This window comes from Frieseomelitta varia, unplaced genomic scaffold, assembly GCF_011392965.1.
Source record: "Frieseomelitta varia isolate USP_RPSP 00005682 unplaced genomic scaffold, Fvar_1.2 scaffold_150, whole genome shotgun sequence".
Lineage (NCBI taxonomy): Eukaryota > Metazoa > Arthropoda > Insecta > Hymenoptera > Apidae > Frieseomelitta > Frieseomelitta varia.
This window is the reverse complement of record NW_025109195.1, coordinates 230822-252643: the sequence shown is the minus strand read 5'-3', so window position 1 is coordinate 252643 and position 21822 is coordinate 230822. Positions and strand designations below refer to the sequence as shown.

At 31.6% G+C, this 21822-nt stretch overlaps 1 protein-coding gene across 1 annotated transcript in view; it reads left to right on the top strand.

Moving 5' to 3' along the window:
* The window catches only part of LOC122535096 (G-protein coupled receptor Mth2-like), a 77351-nt gene extending 57786 nt beyond the window's left edge, over nucleotides 1-19565 (top strand). Inside the window, exons 7-9 of the mRNA XM_043666315.1 lie at nucleotides 700-878; nucleotides 9332-9506; nucleotides 17949-19565. Of these exons, the coding sequence (XP_043522250.1) occupies nucleotides 700-878; nucleotides 9332-9506; nucleotides 17949-18288 (694 nt within the window). The 3' untranslated portion in view covers nucleotides 18289-19565. The remainder of the gene's footprint in view (nucleotides 1-699; nucleotides 879-9331; nucleotides 9507-17948) is intronic.
* The last annotated feature ends 2257 nt before the right edge of the window (nucleotides 19566-21822 follow it).

The following is a 21822-nucleotide window of genomic DNA, read 5'->3' as shown; positions in this document are numbered from 1 at the left end:
GAAAATTTTGACGTAAATTGCTCGAACAAAGTGCACGTGAAAACTGTACCAATTTTGGTTCAAAGAATTTGTTGAGTTTCAACGTTACACTATTTTTACCCACCTATTTTTACACAGTACAAAATTGTACGAAGGTAAAGTTCTATTTTTAATTTGAGCCTTAGTTTAATTTTTAACAGTTATATAGTTTTAATATAGTTTGAATATTTAGTTTTATTTAGTAATATTTAATTTTATTTTTAATTCGAGCATTACGTTTGAAGATTGAAATTCTTTTAGTTTTTGTTCTTCATTTGATAAACACAGATTTTGTTACACAGCTTGTTTCCTAAAATATATACTTGTAGATTTAAAACTTTAAGTTATTATTACGAGTAGATTTATGCAAATTTATGTTTTTATAAATTAAATGTAGAAAAGAAAAATTAGACAAAAAGGTTGATTTCTCTGTTAATTATTTACATTCTTTGATATTTTACTTTCTGTACATCCTTGTATCTTCAAGTTTCTTGTTATTCTAAAAATAACATTACATGCTCCACGAATATTACCAAGCTTAATTTCGTTTTAGCATTTGTTTTGTAACTCTTAAGAAAAAATGAATGAAATATCTATCAACTATCCCTCTCCTCTTTCCTCCAGAAAGTGAAAGTTTCAAACCTACGTCTTCTATACAGCGTTCAAAATTTCTGTTTTCAGAAGAGTACGCGGCACTGTCATTCGGGGAAGAAGTCAGAACAAAAGATTTGCGTTTTACTGTATTTACGCATGGGGATTGCCGATCTTTATCACGTTTCTCTGCATTATGGCTGACAAGGTGCACGTTCTGCCAACGAACATGGAGCCCCACTTTGGCGAAAAACGTTGTTGGTTCGAAAGTAAGTTACCAATCGAGAATAACACGTTTCTTGTCTTCTGAAAACAATTCTGTAACGTTCTACAATTGCAAATGTTGTCTTCAAAGGTATAAATATTATTTTTGGTAGAAGAATAACGTCAATTTTTAACTTTCTAGTCGTAGTAAATTTACTATCTCTTTCTGTGTTTAAAAAAAATCATTTGTAAATCCACTTACATCCAGTGATTTTTGCAAATATCAGATCGAACTAGCGAGCCATCTCTCTTTGAGAGTCGTAGGGTTCTTTACCCACGTTTTACAAGCAAAATTAAAATTTCTTTTCCTCGATTGACTTTCTTTTTTTTAGACAAAATGGTAAATATAATCGTGCAAAATTTTCAAACAACTGTGACTCGCGCTGACATTTTTCCGTCATGTCAGTTCATTTCAATGAAAATTCGAGTTCAGTAATTCCGAGTTCAATAATTGACATTCTCCGTCGTGATTGCACGCCGTAATTAAACCGAGAATGTGCAGATTCTTCTTGAATTTCATAAAACTTTCATGCCTTTCTGATCGATCGATTAAATAACCGAAGTTTTATATTTTCGAACCATGGATTCCGCAGTTTTTAATGATTCTCTCAAATCGAATTTTTAGACAAATAATATATTTGGAGTAAAATAAAATTGAAAGTTTTAAAGTATTTTTATTACTGTAGCTTGTAGTTTTTAATTTTTATTAATTTATAACATTTCATCAAGAATAAATTATAATATTGTTATTTTTAATTTTCTTTAAAATAAATTAACTGGAATATTAATTAATCATTATTTTTATTACTTTCTTGGTTTTCCAGAATTATTTTATAACAGAAATAAAATACCTATTGCTTGTGCAAATTTTCAAGTTTTAAAACTTTAATTGAAGTTTCAAAACGGCTTTTGATGATTATTAAATGAAATTATGTCTGTCGGTTGTTTCTAAAATTTCATTTTTAATTCCAAAGTAGTCATTGATAATAATTAAAAATTGGTCAACATTAGTATATTTCAACAATTGATATATGAAACAATCGACAACAGAAAGAAATGTCACGTTGAAATATATATTTTTAATTTTATTGTAAAATACATCTGAAAAGATATATTATCTTATATAGATATATTTATTTTTACGAAAAAAAATTTAAACTTAAAAAATTAAAACTTAAATTTTCAAGATCATGTTCTTTACGTATTTATATTTATTAGATACAATTTAAAAAAAATATATATATATATATTCATACGAAAAAATATCACCTTGAACAGTTCTTGAAAAAAATATTTTTACCAGTTGTTAGCCGTTTGTGGATACTATTCGTGTTAGGCAAAAAATATTTTTTGCATCATCACAATTCGAAAAGATATTTAGGTAGCCTCATTTAAGTGAATCATAGTATTTGAATATTATATAAAAAGTTTCGTAAATAAAATCATTTCCAAAAAGTGAAAATTGTTTTCTTAAAATACATAGTGATCTCAAACAATAAATTTTTATATTCAATGTTACCAGACGATCTTTCGAACAATTTTCGAAATTGATCAATTCCCATGTTTCATGACAAAATGATGTATCGTCGAAATTCTTTCGGTTCAAAGACCAAAGTGTGGTATTTTTAAATTTAGTTTCCTTTTTTAAATTGCTCGACAAATGATTGCAAGAAGAAATTTACCTTTCGAATTCTGTTGATTGAAATTGATAAATTCTTTTTACCTAAAATGAAGTCCATTCAGGAGCAGTCATTTCCAGTGTCTTAATTTGAATATTCTTTCTCAAAAGACTGCGTAGAAAATGATTGTTTTGACTTCCACGAAAGAATCCACGGAATTCTCATTTTAGGATTAGCTAATATACTCACGAGTGAGATTGAGGTTTGAATTGAATCAACACGGTGAAAAAAGAAACTTTCAACCGTTCACATCAAACACAGCAACAAGTTGGACTTGCGTCACTGCACTGCGGAGTGGAATACAGGGTGGTCCATGAAATTGTCTCTGGCTATGTGTAACTCCGTTACCAGTTATAGAAAACTATCGAAAGAGAAAGAGTATCAAACAGTTCAAAGAGTATGACATTCGTAAGACTATTTTTTTTTTAATTTTCTTTTCTTAATTTTTTTAAAATGAAAATGCAAACTATTTTTTAAAACATTATTAACTGCTTGCGCTGGAATGACGTTCCACGCACGTCGAGAATCTTTTGTTTTAAAATTGCAATATTTCCTCAGTTTTAAGTATATTTAAGTATAACCCAGATAGAACAAATAATAAATTTATTACTTCTCAATAATTTCTATCCAATGATATCATACCGACGAGTTCAAAAAGAAAGCGAATTATTGTATACGGTTCGGTCACTCGTTATGGTCCGCAGTCAGCTGCCAGCGCTTTTTTTTTGGTTAAAAAAAAAAAAGAGATTATTAGTTGTCGAAATGCTTTGAGAAAAATGTCTTTATCGAAGATGCTCGAACGTTTCTCCGTTACACTGTAAGTATTTCAGACAACACGTAATTTCTATCCTACTCTCCTGCAAGTGAGTACGATCACTATGTTATTTTAGTTCTTCTCTCTTGGGTTTTCTAATGGCACCGTGTTTGTCCAAATTCTTGTTGTCGGCGATGTCATTCTCGATACATTTTTACGCAGTATCTTCTTCGATAAAGATATTTTGTCAAACTTAATTCGATAATTGACAATTCTTTTGCCGTTATGTAGAACGACGTCCAGAAAAAGAAGTATGCATCTTCATTTACAAAAGTAATGCAGTTATCGATTAAAAAAAAAAAAAAAAAATGTAGAGTTACAAATTCGAACCATTCATCTTTCTCGATTGTTACATTTTTTTTTTTTTGTAACCGAGCTATAACCTGAAATAATCGTATGGACCATATCCTGTATATCTAGACGTGTCTATACAACAGACAGCGATGCTTCTGCTTTTTCAGAGAAAGGAGAAGTAATCTTCAAATATTGCATCCGCGTTTGACAAGCGTGCGGCAGGCTCGACGCACGCTTTGTGTATGCAAGGTCTCAGCTAGTTCTGACAGCGAGCTGCGAGGAAATAACAGTATTAAAAAAGAGAGAGAGAGAAAAAGGATATTCGTTATGACGGAGAAACAAATATTATTAATATTGTTGGACTTCAGTGATGGAATTGAGTAATTGGATACATGACGAGTTAATCTATATTTTTCAAATTTGAGCATGCAGTTGCATACACTTGTTCATTTCAAAGTTTTATATAGAGTGGCCACCGAATGATATAAAACAAAAATAACTTACAAACACATGTTTTCTTAAATATTTTTTTTCTCATTTTATTTGGAAATATAATTGGATTTTTTTCAGTATTATGTGTAAATTTTCATGGATTAAATTTTTTTTCCATGAATTTTTCAAACCCTTCAGTTTTTCAGTGATCACTCTATAATTAATAAGCTTGCTATCGGTGGCGAAACAGTACGCAGAAATATTAATATTTTCATGTCGAAAATGACAAAAGAATGTATTATATGAAAGTGATGACGACAATATTTATATATTAAAAAATACTATACATATATTTTATTTATATTTAATATAAAATTTATATAATATAGTACATATAATATACATAATATCATATAATATTAAATATATGAAATAAAAATGTTTGAATGCTTACAACTGTGGATTTTTATGCAATTTCATATTTTTGAAAGAATGATTTAAAAACTGAAATCCAAGCAGAGAATTGTTTTACATACCAGATATTACAAAAGGCACTATACTTTGGATATATTTTGTATATATCTTTTTATATTCCGTGCAATTTCTAACCTCTTGTCTTAAAATATCAAATCACACTCGTGATTTCGATTTGAAAAGAAACGAAAGAAGCAATATAATGCTATTCTAATTTTACATTTAAATTCTCTAATTTGAAAATGTTTCGATACGATGCTACAGTTGTAATAATTAATGCTTACTTAAGAAGTTTGGAAAGAAAATCATAAGACAGGCAGTTAGAGTGCATTTTATAAATGCATAAAAATTTCTAAAAATACACTTTATTTGTAATTCTCCAACAAAAGCATTTTTAGACGTAAGTTTATATGAATTTTTCTTTACTTGATGTACAGGGTGTTTCGTAACTTGTGGGACCCACTTCGGGATCTGATTGTACGCCTAAAAATAATGAAAAAAAGTCATATAAATATATGTCCTATCTGTCTTCGTTTATGAGATATAATGAATTTTATAAACAGAGCAAACTCTAGTAAGCTAGTTTTACCAGGGATTGTATGTTCAATTTTCATAATAATCATAATTGGGATGAAGAAAACCCACATGTTATTGTGCATTCAAGACATCAACACCAGTTTAAACGTATGGGCAAGAATAATTGATAAATTTTTAATTGGATCTTTTTCTCTTGATGGGAAACTAATAGGCACAAAGTACGTTGATTTTTTGAGCACGCGTTTACACGAAATATTAAAGGAAGTTTCAGTCGATATTAGATTATTCGTATGCGGTTTATGCATGATGGAACTCCGCCGCATTTCAACCGAGTGGCTAGGCAATTTTTAAATCAACACTTTGCAAATAAATGGATTGGTCGTGGAGGTCCTATTGCCTCCAAATCCATTAGATTTTCATTTGTGGGGACATTTAAAATATATTGTACGCAACATCGATTGAACATGCTGAAATACTACGAAATAGAATAGAGCAAGACTTCCGACAAATTCGAGAAACACCAGGAATGATAGAGAGAGTAACCAGATGAATGACAAGAGGCGTGCAGGCTTGTCTTCAAATGCAAGATGGTCATTTCGAGCATCTTTTGTAAAAGTAATTAAAACAGAAAATTCATTATATCTCATAAACGAAAACAGATAGGACATATATTTACATGACTTTTTTCCATTATTTTTAGGCGTACAATCAGCTCCCGAAGTAGGTCCCACAAGTTACGAAACACCCTGTATATTTTCGGGACATTCTGTACACGTGTTCAATTTTAGAAGAAACTGAGGAGAGGAGGGCAGAGATTTAAGATTGAGGCACGAGCTATTTGTTGTCGATGTTGGAGATGATTTACCGTTTGGAAAAGATTACACAAGCGGTTATAGATTATAAGTTGGTATCCAACAATATCAGTGATTTTCAAACTGTTTTAGCGTGTAGCACGCAAGGACCGTGCTTATTGATCAGCCGCCCCCTCGTCTTGTGAATGTCTTACTAAGCAAATCGCGATTTTGTTGTTATTAACTTTTCCTGAATAATGTCGGGAAAGACAATGAATAAAATATATATTTCTATTTACTTAAATTCTGACGAGTAGACGCGCTAATTATACAAGAAAAGAGAGAAATTCACACAAATCTAGGATGTAGAAATTTCTAGGAAATTCACAATTAAAACGTCGATCATCCGAATTATTTCGGTCTTGAAAAATCAAATTGTCACTAATCAACTGCACGTTAAGAAGAACATACACTACCGGCCAAAAGTTTGGAATCACTACGAATGTATTATTAAAGGAAATTACACATTTTTATAAGAACTGAGGATGTTTTATTTATCAAAGCGTCTAGTAGACAATAATTTTTACATTTTCTTTCGTTCCTTTCATAAAGAAACAGATATTTTTCGTCTTTTCATTGAAAAAACTGCTTCTAATGGCTGCCTGGCATATTCTGGGCATCCTGGTAATGAGTTTTTTAATTGTTTCTAATTTTATATTCTTCTACGCTTCTTGTAGTATTTGCCAAAGGTATTCCTTCGATGTTAGACAGTGGAATCGGATATTCCTATTGATCTCTTCCCATAAAAGCTCAATTGGATTCAAATCTGGCAACTGTGACATCTCATGTTCTATAAAACCTCCTGTGTTTCTTTTAGCAACAAGAACACAAGTGTAATGAGTGCTTAGGGTCCTTATCCTGCTGCATAATAAAATTTCGACCTATTAAATGGCAATCTGGTGGTATGGCATGTTGCTCAAATATCTGTTTAGAGTCCTCCTTTCTCATTGTATTCTCTACTTTTATCAATTCTCCTATTCCAACGGTCGAGAAACATCTCCACGCCATAAATGAGCCTCCACCATGTTTGACAGCCGGTACAATAAATTCTGCCGACATTTTTTGTCTTACGGATCGAAGAACAAATGTTCTTCGGTGCGACCCAAATACTTCAAACTTGGATTCGTCAGTCCAAAGGACTCTCAAATGTCCAATTTTTGTGACATTTTGCCCAATTCAACCTCATTTTGCGATTTTTTTAAATGAAAGCAATGATTTCTTGACAGCTATGCAACCGTTTAAATCACCAGCTCTTAGTCATGTTTTCACTATGGTCAGAGATATTGGAGTCGATCTATGATTAAGATCTGCACGAATTTGTGACGCCGTTAGCCGTCTGTTAAGTTTGCGTGTAATCTATATTCTAGTATATATCTTCAGCCTTCGACGTTATCCTGAGTCTTCCTGATTGTGGTTTGGCTTTTAAACAGCCAGAGCTCTGAAAACGTTTTACCGTACTCTAAACTCCCTTGTATATCTTCAATTTGCATGCAATGTTCCGCAAAGAATAATCTTCTTTTCTAAGTGTAATAATAGCACTTCTAGTTTCAACACTAATCTGTATCGTTTTTTGCCATTTTCAAATATTGGAGCACAATTTTAACTGGTGATCTCAGTTGAATGCCTTCGTGAACGAGAATGATAACAATGTGTGGCAAATGTGGCTTTTATCAATTTTCTCAGTGTCAGCGTCAATTAAGCCAAGTCTAATACTGTAGTACTAAACTCTCATTGGATAAACAAAAGAATCAGACAGCCCTATATAACGCGGAAACAGATAGTTATTTTACGTGGTAGGGAAATAACGTTTAACGTTACTTTAAATTGGGATTATAATCTATACAAGAGTATTCTCAATGCAACAATACAATTAAATATCTTAAAATTTGTACATTCTTGTTAATACCTAATATACTAGAAGTGCATCAGTGCAGAATGTATAAGAATATTTTGATAGAAATCTGCGTGATTCCAAATTTTTAGCCGGTAGGGTAAGCTTAACAATCAGTAGCTTTGAAACTTTTATCATCTCATAGTCTGATGTACAATTCAAGAGCTTTGAATTAATGCAAGAGCAATTTATATACAGCTGTTCGATATTTATGGCAAAGATTTGAAGACGGTCAATGACCGAATCTTTTGCGATTAGAATACAGGATCCATTTCTCATGGCACGTTAGGTGTTGGTTTCGGTTAGGTTTATGTCAAAGTTTATAATATAATTTAATATAAGGTTTATAAAGGTAATAAATATACTACAAGATTTAATAAGAAACTATAACAATAACCATTTATTTTCATTAATGTATAACAAGATTTCATGACGATCGCTTTGGTTGATTATTAACAAATTATTATTAACCGAGAGTACAATATATTTTCTGCTATTTTATTTTCTTCTTTCTTCTATTTTAAATCAGCGTCGCCGCTAAACTCGCTTTTAACCTCTTGCGCTACAATGACATGTCACGCACGTCGAGAATTTTTTGTCCCAAAATTGCAATTATTTCTCAGTTTTAAGTATATTTAATTATAACCCAAGCAAAACAAATAATAAATTTATTACTTTTCAATAGTTTCTATCCAATGATATCATACCGACGAGTTCAAAAAGAAAGCGACAAATTATTGTATACGGTTTGGTCACTCGTTATGGTCCGCAATCAGTTGCCATCACAAGTAGTTAAGAAATATGCGCGCCACCATAGTGTGTTGTCTACCAGAAAAATCTCTAGAATTATAATCAGTAAAAATCAGATAATTTCTCTTTCTACTTGATAGTTGAAATAAGAAGACATACTTGATTATAAAGATCGTGTTTGTGGTAATTTTGTAAAGTAATCAGGAATTGAAAAAATTCAGAAATTTTTGAATAAATCCTATTTGAAATTTTGGACATGGACATTGAAAGATGAGAGCAAATAAATAAATGTTTTAATAAAAAATGAACGTTTCAGACGGAATAGAAAAATGAAAATTTTTCTGTCCAGACAGAAACGGATAATTTGTTCGTCAATATTAAAAAGTTTTTGTAGCAAATACCGACACTGAATAGTATGAAAATGGATTTCTAATTCAGCAAACTTTTATTACGCAGATTCTAAAATATCTATTTCATGAGAACACTATTCAAAAATGTTCCAAATGCGACACTTTCTATAAAAACAGATATTTTCTCATACGACGTACATATAAAATCGAACAAAATTTTTTTAAAAAACGGAAAGAACCTGTCAATTTCGATCTCTGAAAATAATCGTACAATATTAGCAATATTATTGTTATCAATAAGATTGCCAGTCTGATCTAGATAATTAAATGTCACGAATGTTGAATGTAACGTGAAATTAAATGTTGGTAACTTATTGATGTTACAGAGTACATAAGTCACGGGGAAATAATTTTCTTCAGTGCGCCAGTCGGCGTCCAGCTGATAATGAACATAGTGTTCTTCATTTTCACGGCGGAGGAGTGTAACAAGGTGAAAGCCGAGATAAGCAGAGTGTCGTCCTCGGATCCTAGAAGAAAACGATTTCATGCTGACAAAACTAAGTAAGCTTGTCGATATTTATAAAAGAAAGTTGTACGTAATATCTAACCATAACCATTCTTCTCTCTTTTTTTTTTCGTACTATTAGGTTGTTGAAATATGTATGAAACACGTCCGATTTTCACAATTATGAAATTATTAATTTCACAATTATACAAAATTATTTGGAACATAACGACTGAAAATAATATTTATTGGTGATCAATTTAAACCTTTGAATTTTTGTGTTTCAATTTTATGCTCAGTTATATACGAAGAGGATTTATAATATTTTAAAGAGATGTTTAACGTAAAATTAATATCAATTTTTCCGTATTTCCGTGTTTGAATTTAGGATATTTTTCACTTTTTGAGAAACGCAAATGAGTCGAGAATGGCCGAAAGGATGCAGCAAAACGAAACATAATATAATTCGATTATTTTATTACAAAAAAATAAATTACGCGCCGAAATGATCCATGGATCGATATTGAATTTGAATACGTTCTTTAGAAAACTTCATAGATTGCCCTAATACAGTAAAAACTGATCGTAACGTCAATATTCCAAAGAACTATTTATAAAAAGAAATAACCTGCTGATGATCAACTAAAGATTTTAATTGTAATTATAAAATTATAAAATAATTATAAAATTTATAATTTTAATTAAATTTAAAATTTATAATTTTATAATTATAAAATAGTTATAAAATTTTTTTACAACAGTTAAAATGTATTGAATATAATAAATTAATATTGTTAATAATAATTTGATTAATATTATTTTTTAGAAAGATATAAACTAAAAGTTTTATAAAGAATTCAGTCATTGCAACGACCTAATAATTAATTATTCTTAACCTTAATATTAACACCGGTGTAACTAATTTTTATTACAAATATCTTAAAATGATTAAAATAACGTGAATATCATCGGCAGAAAAATTTTAAAGACATAAATAACTAGATAGCGCTGTGAAATGGAAAATGAACTTTCATTGGATTTTTATTCTAATACAATATTTAATTTGCATAGGTAAAATATATAAATTTCGCATAGTAATCAACATGTGTCGATTTAAAAAATAAATATATTTATAATTAAATAAATATAATATCTAATAATGTTATTATTGTATTAAATAGTTTAATTACAATTTTTATTCGCCTAATAACTTTACACATTAAAATTAAAGGATCTTCTAATCAAATTAATTCAAAAATAAATATTTAAATAATATTTACAATATTATTCTTCATCCTTATTTCCTTAGTTGAAGATAAAATATTTTCAAAATCTTTATATATATATATTAAAAGATTCAGATAATTTTAAATAGTCTTTTCCGGACAGGCTAGCGAATCGGACGTGTTTTGTCGCTCGCGAGTGCCAATTCAATTGTTTTGATTGCTAGGTGACCTTTGTTATATGTGAGCGTGATAATATATCGCCTTGACAATAGAATGATACATAGTATGTGTGACACCGACGAGTACCTCGACCACAGAAGTCCAACCATGGAAACAAAAATTACACCGATTCGAAACCAACCGAAATCTTCAAACATACAGCCTGAAAAATTTTACGCATTAATCGTAACCAATAGTTTATTCCCCAGTAAAGAACAAACAATTATAATTGATCCCATAGACGGCACAACCGTGATTATATAATGGCCGTAGCAAAAACCACTGGACTAACCCAACGCCATCCGCTTTGCATCCCGTATATCTAACGACAGAATTTGTATCTATTTCGACAGTAAAACTACAACAAAACAATTTACCAACAACTACAAAACACTCAACGAACACCACAGTCAGACCCTTGTTAAATCCATCACAACAAATTATTTTATCTAACGTTTCTCCTACTATACCCCACGAATTCATTGAAAAATTTCTAATGGATAAAAACATAAAAGCAACATTCAAACTCAGTTTTCTCCGAGCTGGACTACAGGAGTCCTTCTTAGCACAATAAAGCACATGATGAATTTTGTAAGGCAAATTTTCGTAGATCCAGACGATGCTCAAAAAATCTCTGAATCGTTCCTAATAACATATGACGACACACAGTACCGAATATTCGTTTCCATCGACAAAGTCAGTTGTTTTTTATGCAAACAAGAGGGACATATTGCAAAACAATGTATCTTACACATCCAACCAACAATGTCCTTAACAAATAACTTAACAAATAATAGGGAAACCAACAGCAGCGATATACCAAGAGAAATGGAGCAAACATTATCCTCCAGTAACACACAAGAAACCACAAGCATTCCACACAAAAACCAAACCGAAACAGAAAACTAAGAAAGAAACAAAAATTTCAACACCACCACTACTGACCTATCTACAATCAATACCAACAACACACTCAACGACCCTCTACAGAACACAAAAATATTTAGATCCCCCGCCACTTACAAAACATCATTATCAACTTCAACTGAAAGCCAGTCAGATGATGAACGAAATTCAAGAAAGATGATAAATAACAATGACTCAAATCCGAAAAGAAATCCCACAACCATCAACATAAAAAAGAAACCCAAACATAGCCAATCGCTAATCAGAATCACAGAGCAAGTGGATGATCTACTCAAGCCAATCAAACAAATCCTAGAAGATCCCACTAACAACTTTGTGCTCAACTACATACAACTCAAAAGTTTTCTGGAAAACGCCATTGGCAACCCAATCGACAATCACCAAAAGCTACACTTTCGACACAAAAGCCATAATCCATATGCTTAAGTCAACACATTCCTCCCTACAAGACCCGAGTATAAAAAAATCGACAGCATCGCCTTATAAAAAAACTAAAAACTGACACTTCAATAAATATATCCCCTATAACAACCTAATCCTCTACAAAATCATTACCCTTAAACTATAACGTATAAAGACTATAAGCACGTATGAGGACTAAGTACAATGCACATATAAAAATCATCACTCCAAATAATTCAATGGAACCCTAATGGCTTCTACAGTTGACTTGAACACCTACAATTTTTAATTGACAATTTCCAGCCTCAAATAATCTGTCTACAGGAAATGAACTTCAAACACCAGAATACTGGACAGATTAAAAACTACAAAACTATTTCAACAAAAACCGCAATTCCACACACGCAAGCGAAGATGTAGCGATTCTTAACAGAAACACCATATATATAGCGAAGAAGTAACGTTCTCATCCAATTTCGAAGTTATCGTCACCAAAATTACATGCCCTACAAATCTATATATATGCAACCTATACATCTTAAACAGCCAACAACTAAACAAATCCGAATTAACTCAGCTAACGAACCAAATACCAAAACCGTTTATCATTCTCGGAGACCTAAATAGCCACAATACTCTCCGGGGGTCGTACAAAATCGATAGACGAGGAGCTATCATAGAAAAAATAATTAACTCAACCGATCTCGTGCTACTAAATACAACCGCATCTACCCATTTTTGCTCGACATTCCACCGGTTCAGTGCGATAGATCTAACTCTCTGTAGCCCACCTATAATCCAAAATATCACATGGAACACAGTCGATGATTTATGTGACAGTGACCACTTCCCAATAAAGGTAACATATAGTCTGAACCGAAGCAGCGAATCCTACAAGCCGCTAAAATGGAAATTTCAAGAAGCCAACTGGGAATTGTATCGAGAGTCGCTAACAAACCCCCCAATTTGTACTAAATCCTATCAATTCTAATACCATAAACATAGCTGTGAAACGACTAACAGAAGCTATAATAGAAGTAGCCAACATAGCTATACCGAGAATAAAAAAAACTAATAATCCCGAATCCAAATTCACTCTATGGTGGAACGGACAATGCTCACAAGCTATAAAAGACAGTAAAACACGCCTTCAACAGGTATAAAAAAACATAAAACTACAGAAAACCTCGTCAACTTTAAAAAACTCAAAGCAATAGCCCGCAAACACTAAAAAACAGCAAAAAACAGACATGGATAAACTATGTCTCATCTTTGAACTCAGCTACACCACTCTCATCAATCTGGAAAAAGATAGAAACAATAAAAGGGTAAAACGCGGTACCTGCCTTGGTCAAAAAAGATAACTCACTCACCACAGATACGAATGAAATCTCCAAAGCAATAACATTCCAAACAAATAATAATGACAATTATACCAAAGTATTCCAGATCTACAAAAGGGAAATGGAAACTAATCAGACGACATCCCTAACAACAGACCACGACCTACCACATCCACTTTAAATATGCCTCTTCAACTCAATGAACTTCAACACTTTTTAAATAAGTGCTCGAATACCAGCCCAGGACCTGTCGGAATACCGAACATACTCCTAATTAACCTGCCACAAGAAGTACTCAATTACATGTTATCAATATTTAATGGTATATGGACCCAAAATATTTTTCCAACCAGATGGCAAAAAGCAATAATTGTTCCTATTCTTAAACCAGGAAAAATCCCAACGAACCCAAACAGCTACCGACCGATAGCATTGACAAACACTATGTGCAAATTAATGGAGAAAATTATAAATTACAGACCGATGGTTCCTTAAAAGCAAACAACTGATTTCCAAGTTCCAAAGTGGCTTTCGACAATCCCATTCCACATACGACCACCTAATAAACCTGGAAAGTAACATATGTGAAGCCTTTGCCAATAAACAACACGTGATAGCAGTATGTCTAGATATTAAGAAGGCCTACGACATGATCTGGAGAAGCAGAATCCTAAAAATCCTTCAAAACTATGGCCTCAAAGGAAATATCCTCAATTTTATCAGCAACTTCCTATCCATCAGAGTCATCGATGTCAGAGCCAACAACACTCTTTCTCCTCCAAAAATCCTAGAAAATGGCGTACCACAAGGCTCCGTCTTAAGTGTATCTCTATTCCTGAATAAACGACGTATTAAACTGCATAACAAATCCAGTCATGGGACTACTATTCGCCGACGATTATATGCAAAGGTAAAAATCCACATACCATTCAAATCTTACTCTAAGAAACTCTGGAGAAACTACAAAAATGGACACAGACATGAGGCTTCAAATTTTCTAGTACCAAATTAGAAACAATAATTTTTAGCAGAAAACAACCACTCACAAATATAAACCTAACACTCAACAACCAACCATTAAAAGAAACTACTTCCATTAAACTACTAGGAATCACTTTTGACTCGCAACTAACTTGGAAACTTCACATCGAAAAACTCAAAATTGACAGCAACCAACTATTTAAGATCCTTAAAACAATAGCTGGAAATAACAAAGGGAGCAGATATAAACGTATTACTATGAACATATAAAGCAATAGTACGATCTAAGTTAGACTACGGATCGATCGTCTATAATTCCGCCAATCCCAACATATTAAAAAAAAGCTGGAAATCATACACAATAGTGCACTCAGAATAACAGTCGGTATCTTCCGTACCAGCCCAATTAACGGCATTCTAAGTGAAATTTCAGAACCACCGTTACAGATTCGAAGAAAGTATCTAAGCATTAAATTTGCAGTCAAAGTTGTCTCCACTCCACTAACCCCGTATGTCAAAACACGTTTAAACAGAACAACCTCAACCTCACACAAAAAAAAAAGAACACCCCCTCCATTCTACTGCAGGATTAAGAACTATCTAAACGACTTGCAGATGGAAATTCACCCTACAATGAAAAGATCTATTCACAACATACCCCCATGGACCATCCCAACAATTGAAACCAATACCTTATTACTCAACTATAGCCAAAGAAAAAGTAACCCGTTCATGTTAAAATCACTGGTTCAAGAGTTAGAAGAAACTTTCCCAAACCACATACATATATATACAGATGGACCCAAACCTAACCCAAACGGATCCGTATATGCAGTAATAGACTAAACAACTTAACTAAACTCCACCCAAAAACTCCCATCCTTCACCGTGAACTCAACGCGGTTAAACACGCTACCGAGCTTACGTACATAAATCAAAACAAGAACTTCACTATTTTCTGCGACTCTATAAACGCCATTTCATCAATCCAGAATCTGTGGACAAATGACCCAGTCATCCAAGAATGCCAAGAGCTTTACATCAAATCGACAAATAGAAACAACACAGTCACTGTAATCTGGGCCCCCGCCCATATTGGCAATGTTGGAAATGAAAGAGCCGACAAATTGGCCAAAGAAGCTGCCAATTCACCTAACTCCAACCAATACAGCAATAGCCTACCAGAAAACAACCACACTCCACCTGCTCAAAAAGAAAATAAATGACAACTGAAATAAAAACTGGAAATCCACATTAAAACCACGTCAAAAAATAGTTAAGAACGACTTCTTCAAGAAGAGCATCGCCTGCAATCTACCAAAGCACGACCTAGTCATAATCTCAAGAATCATAATAGGACACATAAATCTCACCCACCAACATCTCTTCCACAAGGAAAAACCTCCAATCTGCGAACTATGCAAAGTGCTGTTAACGATGGACCACATTATTTTGGAGTGCAGAAAATACACTGAAAAACGCCTAGAATGCAACATAAAATCTACCCTGAATGACAACCTAATAGACAACAACACAATCAAGAACCTTCCCACAATATCTAAAACAAGAGTATACAAGAGATTATGATTACCTGAGTCGCTAATAACCCGCAAAGTGGTTGATGTGATTTTTAAATAACGAAACAAAAAAAAAAATTTTAAAATACCCATCTCATAATTAAACTCGAATGATACTTTCTTCATGCTCATTCAATTTTACGAACAATTCCAAATAAATTTGGATGAGTGACTATGATATTTATGTCAATTTTTATTTTGTAAAAAGATGTATAAAATCTAACAACTTTGATACAATATCAAGTAAATACAATAAAGCCTTCCATATTCAAAATAACGAGTGAAACAAAAGTATTCAATTAATTTTCAGACGGTAAAACACTTTTCTAATGGTAAATATTTGAAAATGTTATATTCTTTAAGTCTTTTTAGCACAAAGTAGGTACATCACGTTTATGTTCTAACTTTCATTTCGTTTCGCAACATTCTCATTATTTTTGTTTGTTGTTTTATTATAGTTTGTGGGAAAATTTTGCCCACCACATAAATGAAACATTTTTTTCTTTATTGTCTCATATTTCTAAACTCTTTCTAATAATTATGAAAAGCACGACAAAACGTATGATACATATTCGATAATTCGAATAAGAAATATAATACATACAAAGTAAATTAAAAATATAAAACAAATTAAAGTTAGAAAATCCAACGTTTTGTGTATTAGTGCATAAACAGTGTAATAACCATTTATATACTCGGCATTCTAATTTTTGAAAAATCTTTTTAGAGGTTTTTTTTTAGAAATGATGAACTTTCTAACGCAAGAATATTTCCAAATTTCTGAAAAGGCGAGACTCTGTGGGTGAAATATAGAATTTGAATTCTACATACGAGAGAAGAATATGAATTTACAAAGTAGTGAATATATTGAAAAAAGCTCATTTTGGAAAAAGTGAAATTCAAAATTCGTTAAAGTTTTTTGTGACCTTTACTAAATGCAGACTATAATAAGCTTTCCAAAGATATCAAATAATCATAAAAAAACAACACGCGAAAGCAAACATGTTGAATATACACAATTCGACATAATGTGGTTATTTGCTGCAAATTCATAGAATTTTACAAAGATTAATGACAACTGGACTGCGAACTTTTATTCAAATTCTGAAATGTGAAATTGCACATAATTCAATGTTTAGAAATATGCAAGAAAAATACAAAGAAATATACCGAATATATTCAAAGAAAATATTTTATATTTAATACATAAAATATATTTATATTTATTTTTATTTTATTTATATTTATTTATTTATGTTTACATTTATATTTATATTTACATTTATATTTATATTTATTTTTATTTATTTATATTTACATTTCTATATATTTATTTTTATTTTTATTTATTTATTTATATTTACATTTCTATATATTTACTTTTATTTTTATTTATTTATTTATATTTACATTTCTATATATTTATTTTTATTTTTATTTATTTATTTATATTTACATTTCTATATATTTATTTTTATTTTTATTTATTTATTTATATTTATTTTTATTTATTTATATTTTTATTTATTTTTATTTATTTATTTATATTTACATTTATTTATTTATTTATGTTTAATATATAAAACATATTTATATTTATATTTAATATATAAAATATGTTCAATGAATATATAATTACAATTCAAAGAAACATATAAAAAATATTGAAAGTGCAGTGCTTTTTATAATACCGTAGATAAAACAGTTACCTACTTTTAATACTGTAGATAAAACAGTATTCCTAAAAATCTGAATTTGCATAAAAATCCGCAGTCCAACAGTGACTTTACTTTCACAACGCTTGTGCATTGTTGTCAATTCAGATTCATCATGAACGTGAAGCTGTTTACCGTCATGGGTATATCCTGGATCGGAGAGATCATCTCCTCGCTACTGAACAAGTACACCACGCTCCAATACAAGGAGGAATTTTTCTACGTGCCGGACGTGATTAACAGTCTTCAAGGTGTTTCCATATTCGTTTTATTCGTGGTGAAGCGACGAGTTCACGAAGCGCTGAGAAAGCGGCTTGGCCACGGCGGTTCGAAGAAACGGTACGGAATCAGCCAGGGGAACTCGACGCTGCAGGACCCGTACAAAGTAAAAAAAAGCTCGAGTAACAGCACGTTGACATCCAGCTTCGCGGTCAGCACGACTCCTTGACCAAAGGAAAAAAAATTCTAGGTTACCAGAGATCACGTTTCGATCCAAAGAAATTCAATATCATTGTCAGCTGCGAAAAAACATTTCCTTAGAACTCATAGTCGTTGTTTGCAATGAAAAACATTTTAGTCTTTTCTATAATCTTTTTTCATTCTGGGTTATAACAGTCGCGGTCCTTTTTTATTTTATTAATTGCAAGTTTCGAGACGAGTCAAGTGAAACGCAATCTCTATGTTTATTAATCTATCTTGTCAGTTTCATCGTCTCACTTCAATTCTCATTGCTTCTGTATTTTAGCCATTTTTTTTTTTTTTTTTTTTTTTTTTTTCATGCTTGAAATCATTCAGGGAACACGCTTCCGCGACGATGCTGAATTTTATTAAGCGAATTTTGTTTCATCGCCTCAGTGAAGTGATAAAATGAATTTAAATCTATGTCTTCGTATCGATTGTTTCTATTGAAATATACAGGGTGTCCAAAAAGGTTGGGACCAAAGTTAGACTACGTGTTATTCAGGTCAGATGAGAAGAATTCATAATGTCAAATTATGTTCGAAAATGGTTTATTGAAAAGATATAAGCTTTTAAAGATATTTGTGATTTATTGTGACAGTTACAAGAAACGTTCGAAAGTTCCTCCTTCAGCAAGAATGCAGGCTTCCATTCGTCGAATTTGTGATTGTCGAACTCTTTCAAATATTCCATACTTGTATTGGAAATAACAGTAAATGCATTTTGAATACATTCCCAAAGTATCAGGTGATCTAGGAGGCAAACTGATTGGTCGGTCGCGACCGATCCAACGTTGAGGGAATTGTCTATTAAGAAATTCACGTACATTCCGTCCAAAATGTGGCGGGGCGCCATCATGTTGAAACCACATTTGACAGCGTGTTTCCAACGAGACATCATGCAACATATCGTGAAGATTATTTTGCAATAATCTTATTGAGAATTTGTAATACATATGCGATCCTGTACAACGAATTGTAAAACGAATTTTCTTAAATCTTTGAACGCTTATATCTTTTCAATAAAACATTTTCCGACATAAGTTTATACGAACCTTTTCTCTGTTCTGGTTCTATTTGACCTCAGTAACACGTTGTCTAAGTTTGGCCCCAACCTTTTTCGACACTCTGTGTATATAACAAAATGTCCATGTTTAATTCAATACAGAAAACGAAACTTTGACGAGAAAACGATAAAGAAAAGAAGATTTTAGTATTATAGTTGTCGAGTTTATAATTAAAATTTTCTTTTTTTTTTTTTTACAAAGTTACAAGAATTTCAATATTTAGCGTCCGAATATTAATGGGAGTCACTGTATATTTTCAATCGTGGGAATAGAAGAAAATTGCAAGGAGCATGGCCAAGTGAGTATAATGTTGAATTGAATTTTGGACAAAAAAATTTCAAACAGGCATCATTATGCACCTCTTTGCGCAATTTTAAATTTTCCCAATCGCAGTTAAAGAAATTGGAATAGAAATTTAAGTATTATACCAAATACTCCACTTTTGATGTTTTATATGTTTTTGTGCAATATTAGTAATTTATTTTTGCATTTCGAAATTTCCGATAAACGCATAAAAATCCGCAGTCGAATCGTGACGCAAAATCCAGACTCGCCGGAGTAGGAGTGGAAAACATTAGTAAAAATGATAAATTTCTAATTTATTTCGCTGACTTGTAATTTTTTTTAACATGACTTTTTTTTGTAAGAAACAACTATATAATTTTCTCAACGTTCTCTGGTTGACTTTTTGTTTCAATGATAAAATTAAAATTCTTATCAAAGAAAGGATAGCTAAATTACCGTATATTGATTATTTTAAAGTATATTGATTATTTTGGAGGCGAATTTGAAAATAGAAATTGGTGGATAAATGTAAATATTATGTCTTAATCTGTTATTGAACTTTTTAGGATACAGATCGATAGCTGCATAAAATGTGAAATTGATCTGTTCTGAGAGACTCGTACTTCATCTTTTTCTTCATTGAAAGAAAATTGACTATCGTGAATTTCTTCAAAAAAGACAAAATTAATAGAGTGCAAGAAATATTGGATTTTTATCGAAGTATCCAAGAATCGCTGAAGGAGTTTCCTAAGTGTATTCATGCTTGGGAAAAAGCATGGCAAAAATGGTAAAATTTCTAATTTATCGGCTCTTCCCAATTTTGACTATTTCGCCACAGAGTGTATAATTTTCTTTTCCTCCGATTGATTTCTTGTTTTAGTGATGAAACGAATATCCTATTAAAGAAATGGTAGCGAAATGGCCGAAATTGGGAGAAGTAAGCCAAACTAGAAAACTTGCCATGGAAATTTCCGCTCGCTTGTTTCGATCGTCGCAGAAACCACTCGCGCAGTTTGACAAACGCGTTTAAACGATCCGCGACGTTCTGCATGTAACAGGAATATCACGTTTCGCTGATCATCACCGATAGAAATTCGAACGAACAATATGTCAGTCGAAAAGTCCAAAGGAACAAACAGACAAAGCGATATCGATCTGCCATTTTTTTTTTTTTTTTTTTTCTCCATCGTCTGTGGCGAATCTTTGAGAAACACGTGAAAAAATATTAAAACGAGTTAAATTGGCGATACTTTATATTACACACGCGAGTCGAAGTTAAGTTGGAAATTTAGAAACGGCACTAATTATGTTTGTTTCATTTCATTAATCCATATATGTAAATTATGTTTCTATTTTCATAGAATAGTAAGTAACTCTTGTTAATATTCGGACACTAAATATTTAAATTGTTACAATTTCGTTGGAAAATCCAATAATAATAAACTTTGACTCATTTTAAAGCTTGAAGCCACTATTTTTTTTGAAATGCATCGTTTATTTTATCCCATGATGTTTTTACTCTGTGCAGCAAATATTTCTCTTCTCGAAAATGCCATAAATTGTCACAGTCATCATTCGAAGATTGAAGATCAAAGCCTTCCCTTTCTAACGAGTCCTCGAAACCTACAAACCTTTTGAATATCAGGCGAAAACGAATACAACGAGGGAAACTTTTTAATTTTCCAAATTTTCGTGCAAGTCTACATTCAAAATTCAATAAGACGAGAAAAGTATTGTACATTAAGCTTTAATCTTTGAATTTACTGTAAACTCAGTCGTGAACAAATTTTTTTCAATGTTTCTACGTACTATGTATAATACGTGTTTATAAAAATTTATAAAATTTTTTTTACACGTTAATTATAATTTATAAAATTTTCGAGGAAAGAAGTACACATCTTCATTTTGCCAGCCGCTACGCAGTATTTTAGAGAATAAAGTAAAGATATTTCGTCGAAAGTAGAAGCTTCAAGCTGTCAAATAAATCCAGGTTTATTATTGTGCAACTTCTTTTTATAATATTATAACAGTTTCAGTATTTATTAACGAGAGTCACCGTAAATAATGGTTAAATAATAACTTGATTTCTCGTTACCATTCGTTACCACTATTTTATTGGAAGAAATGTAATTTTCTATTCAAATTATATTAAAATAATTACCATTTTTTGCT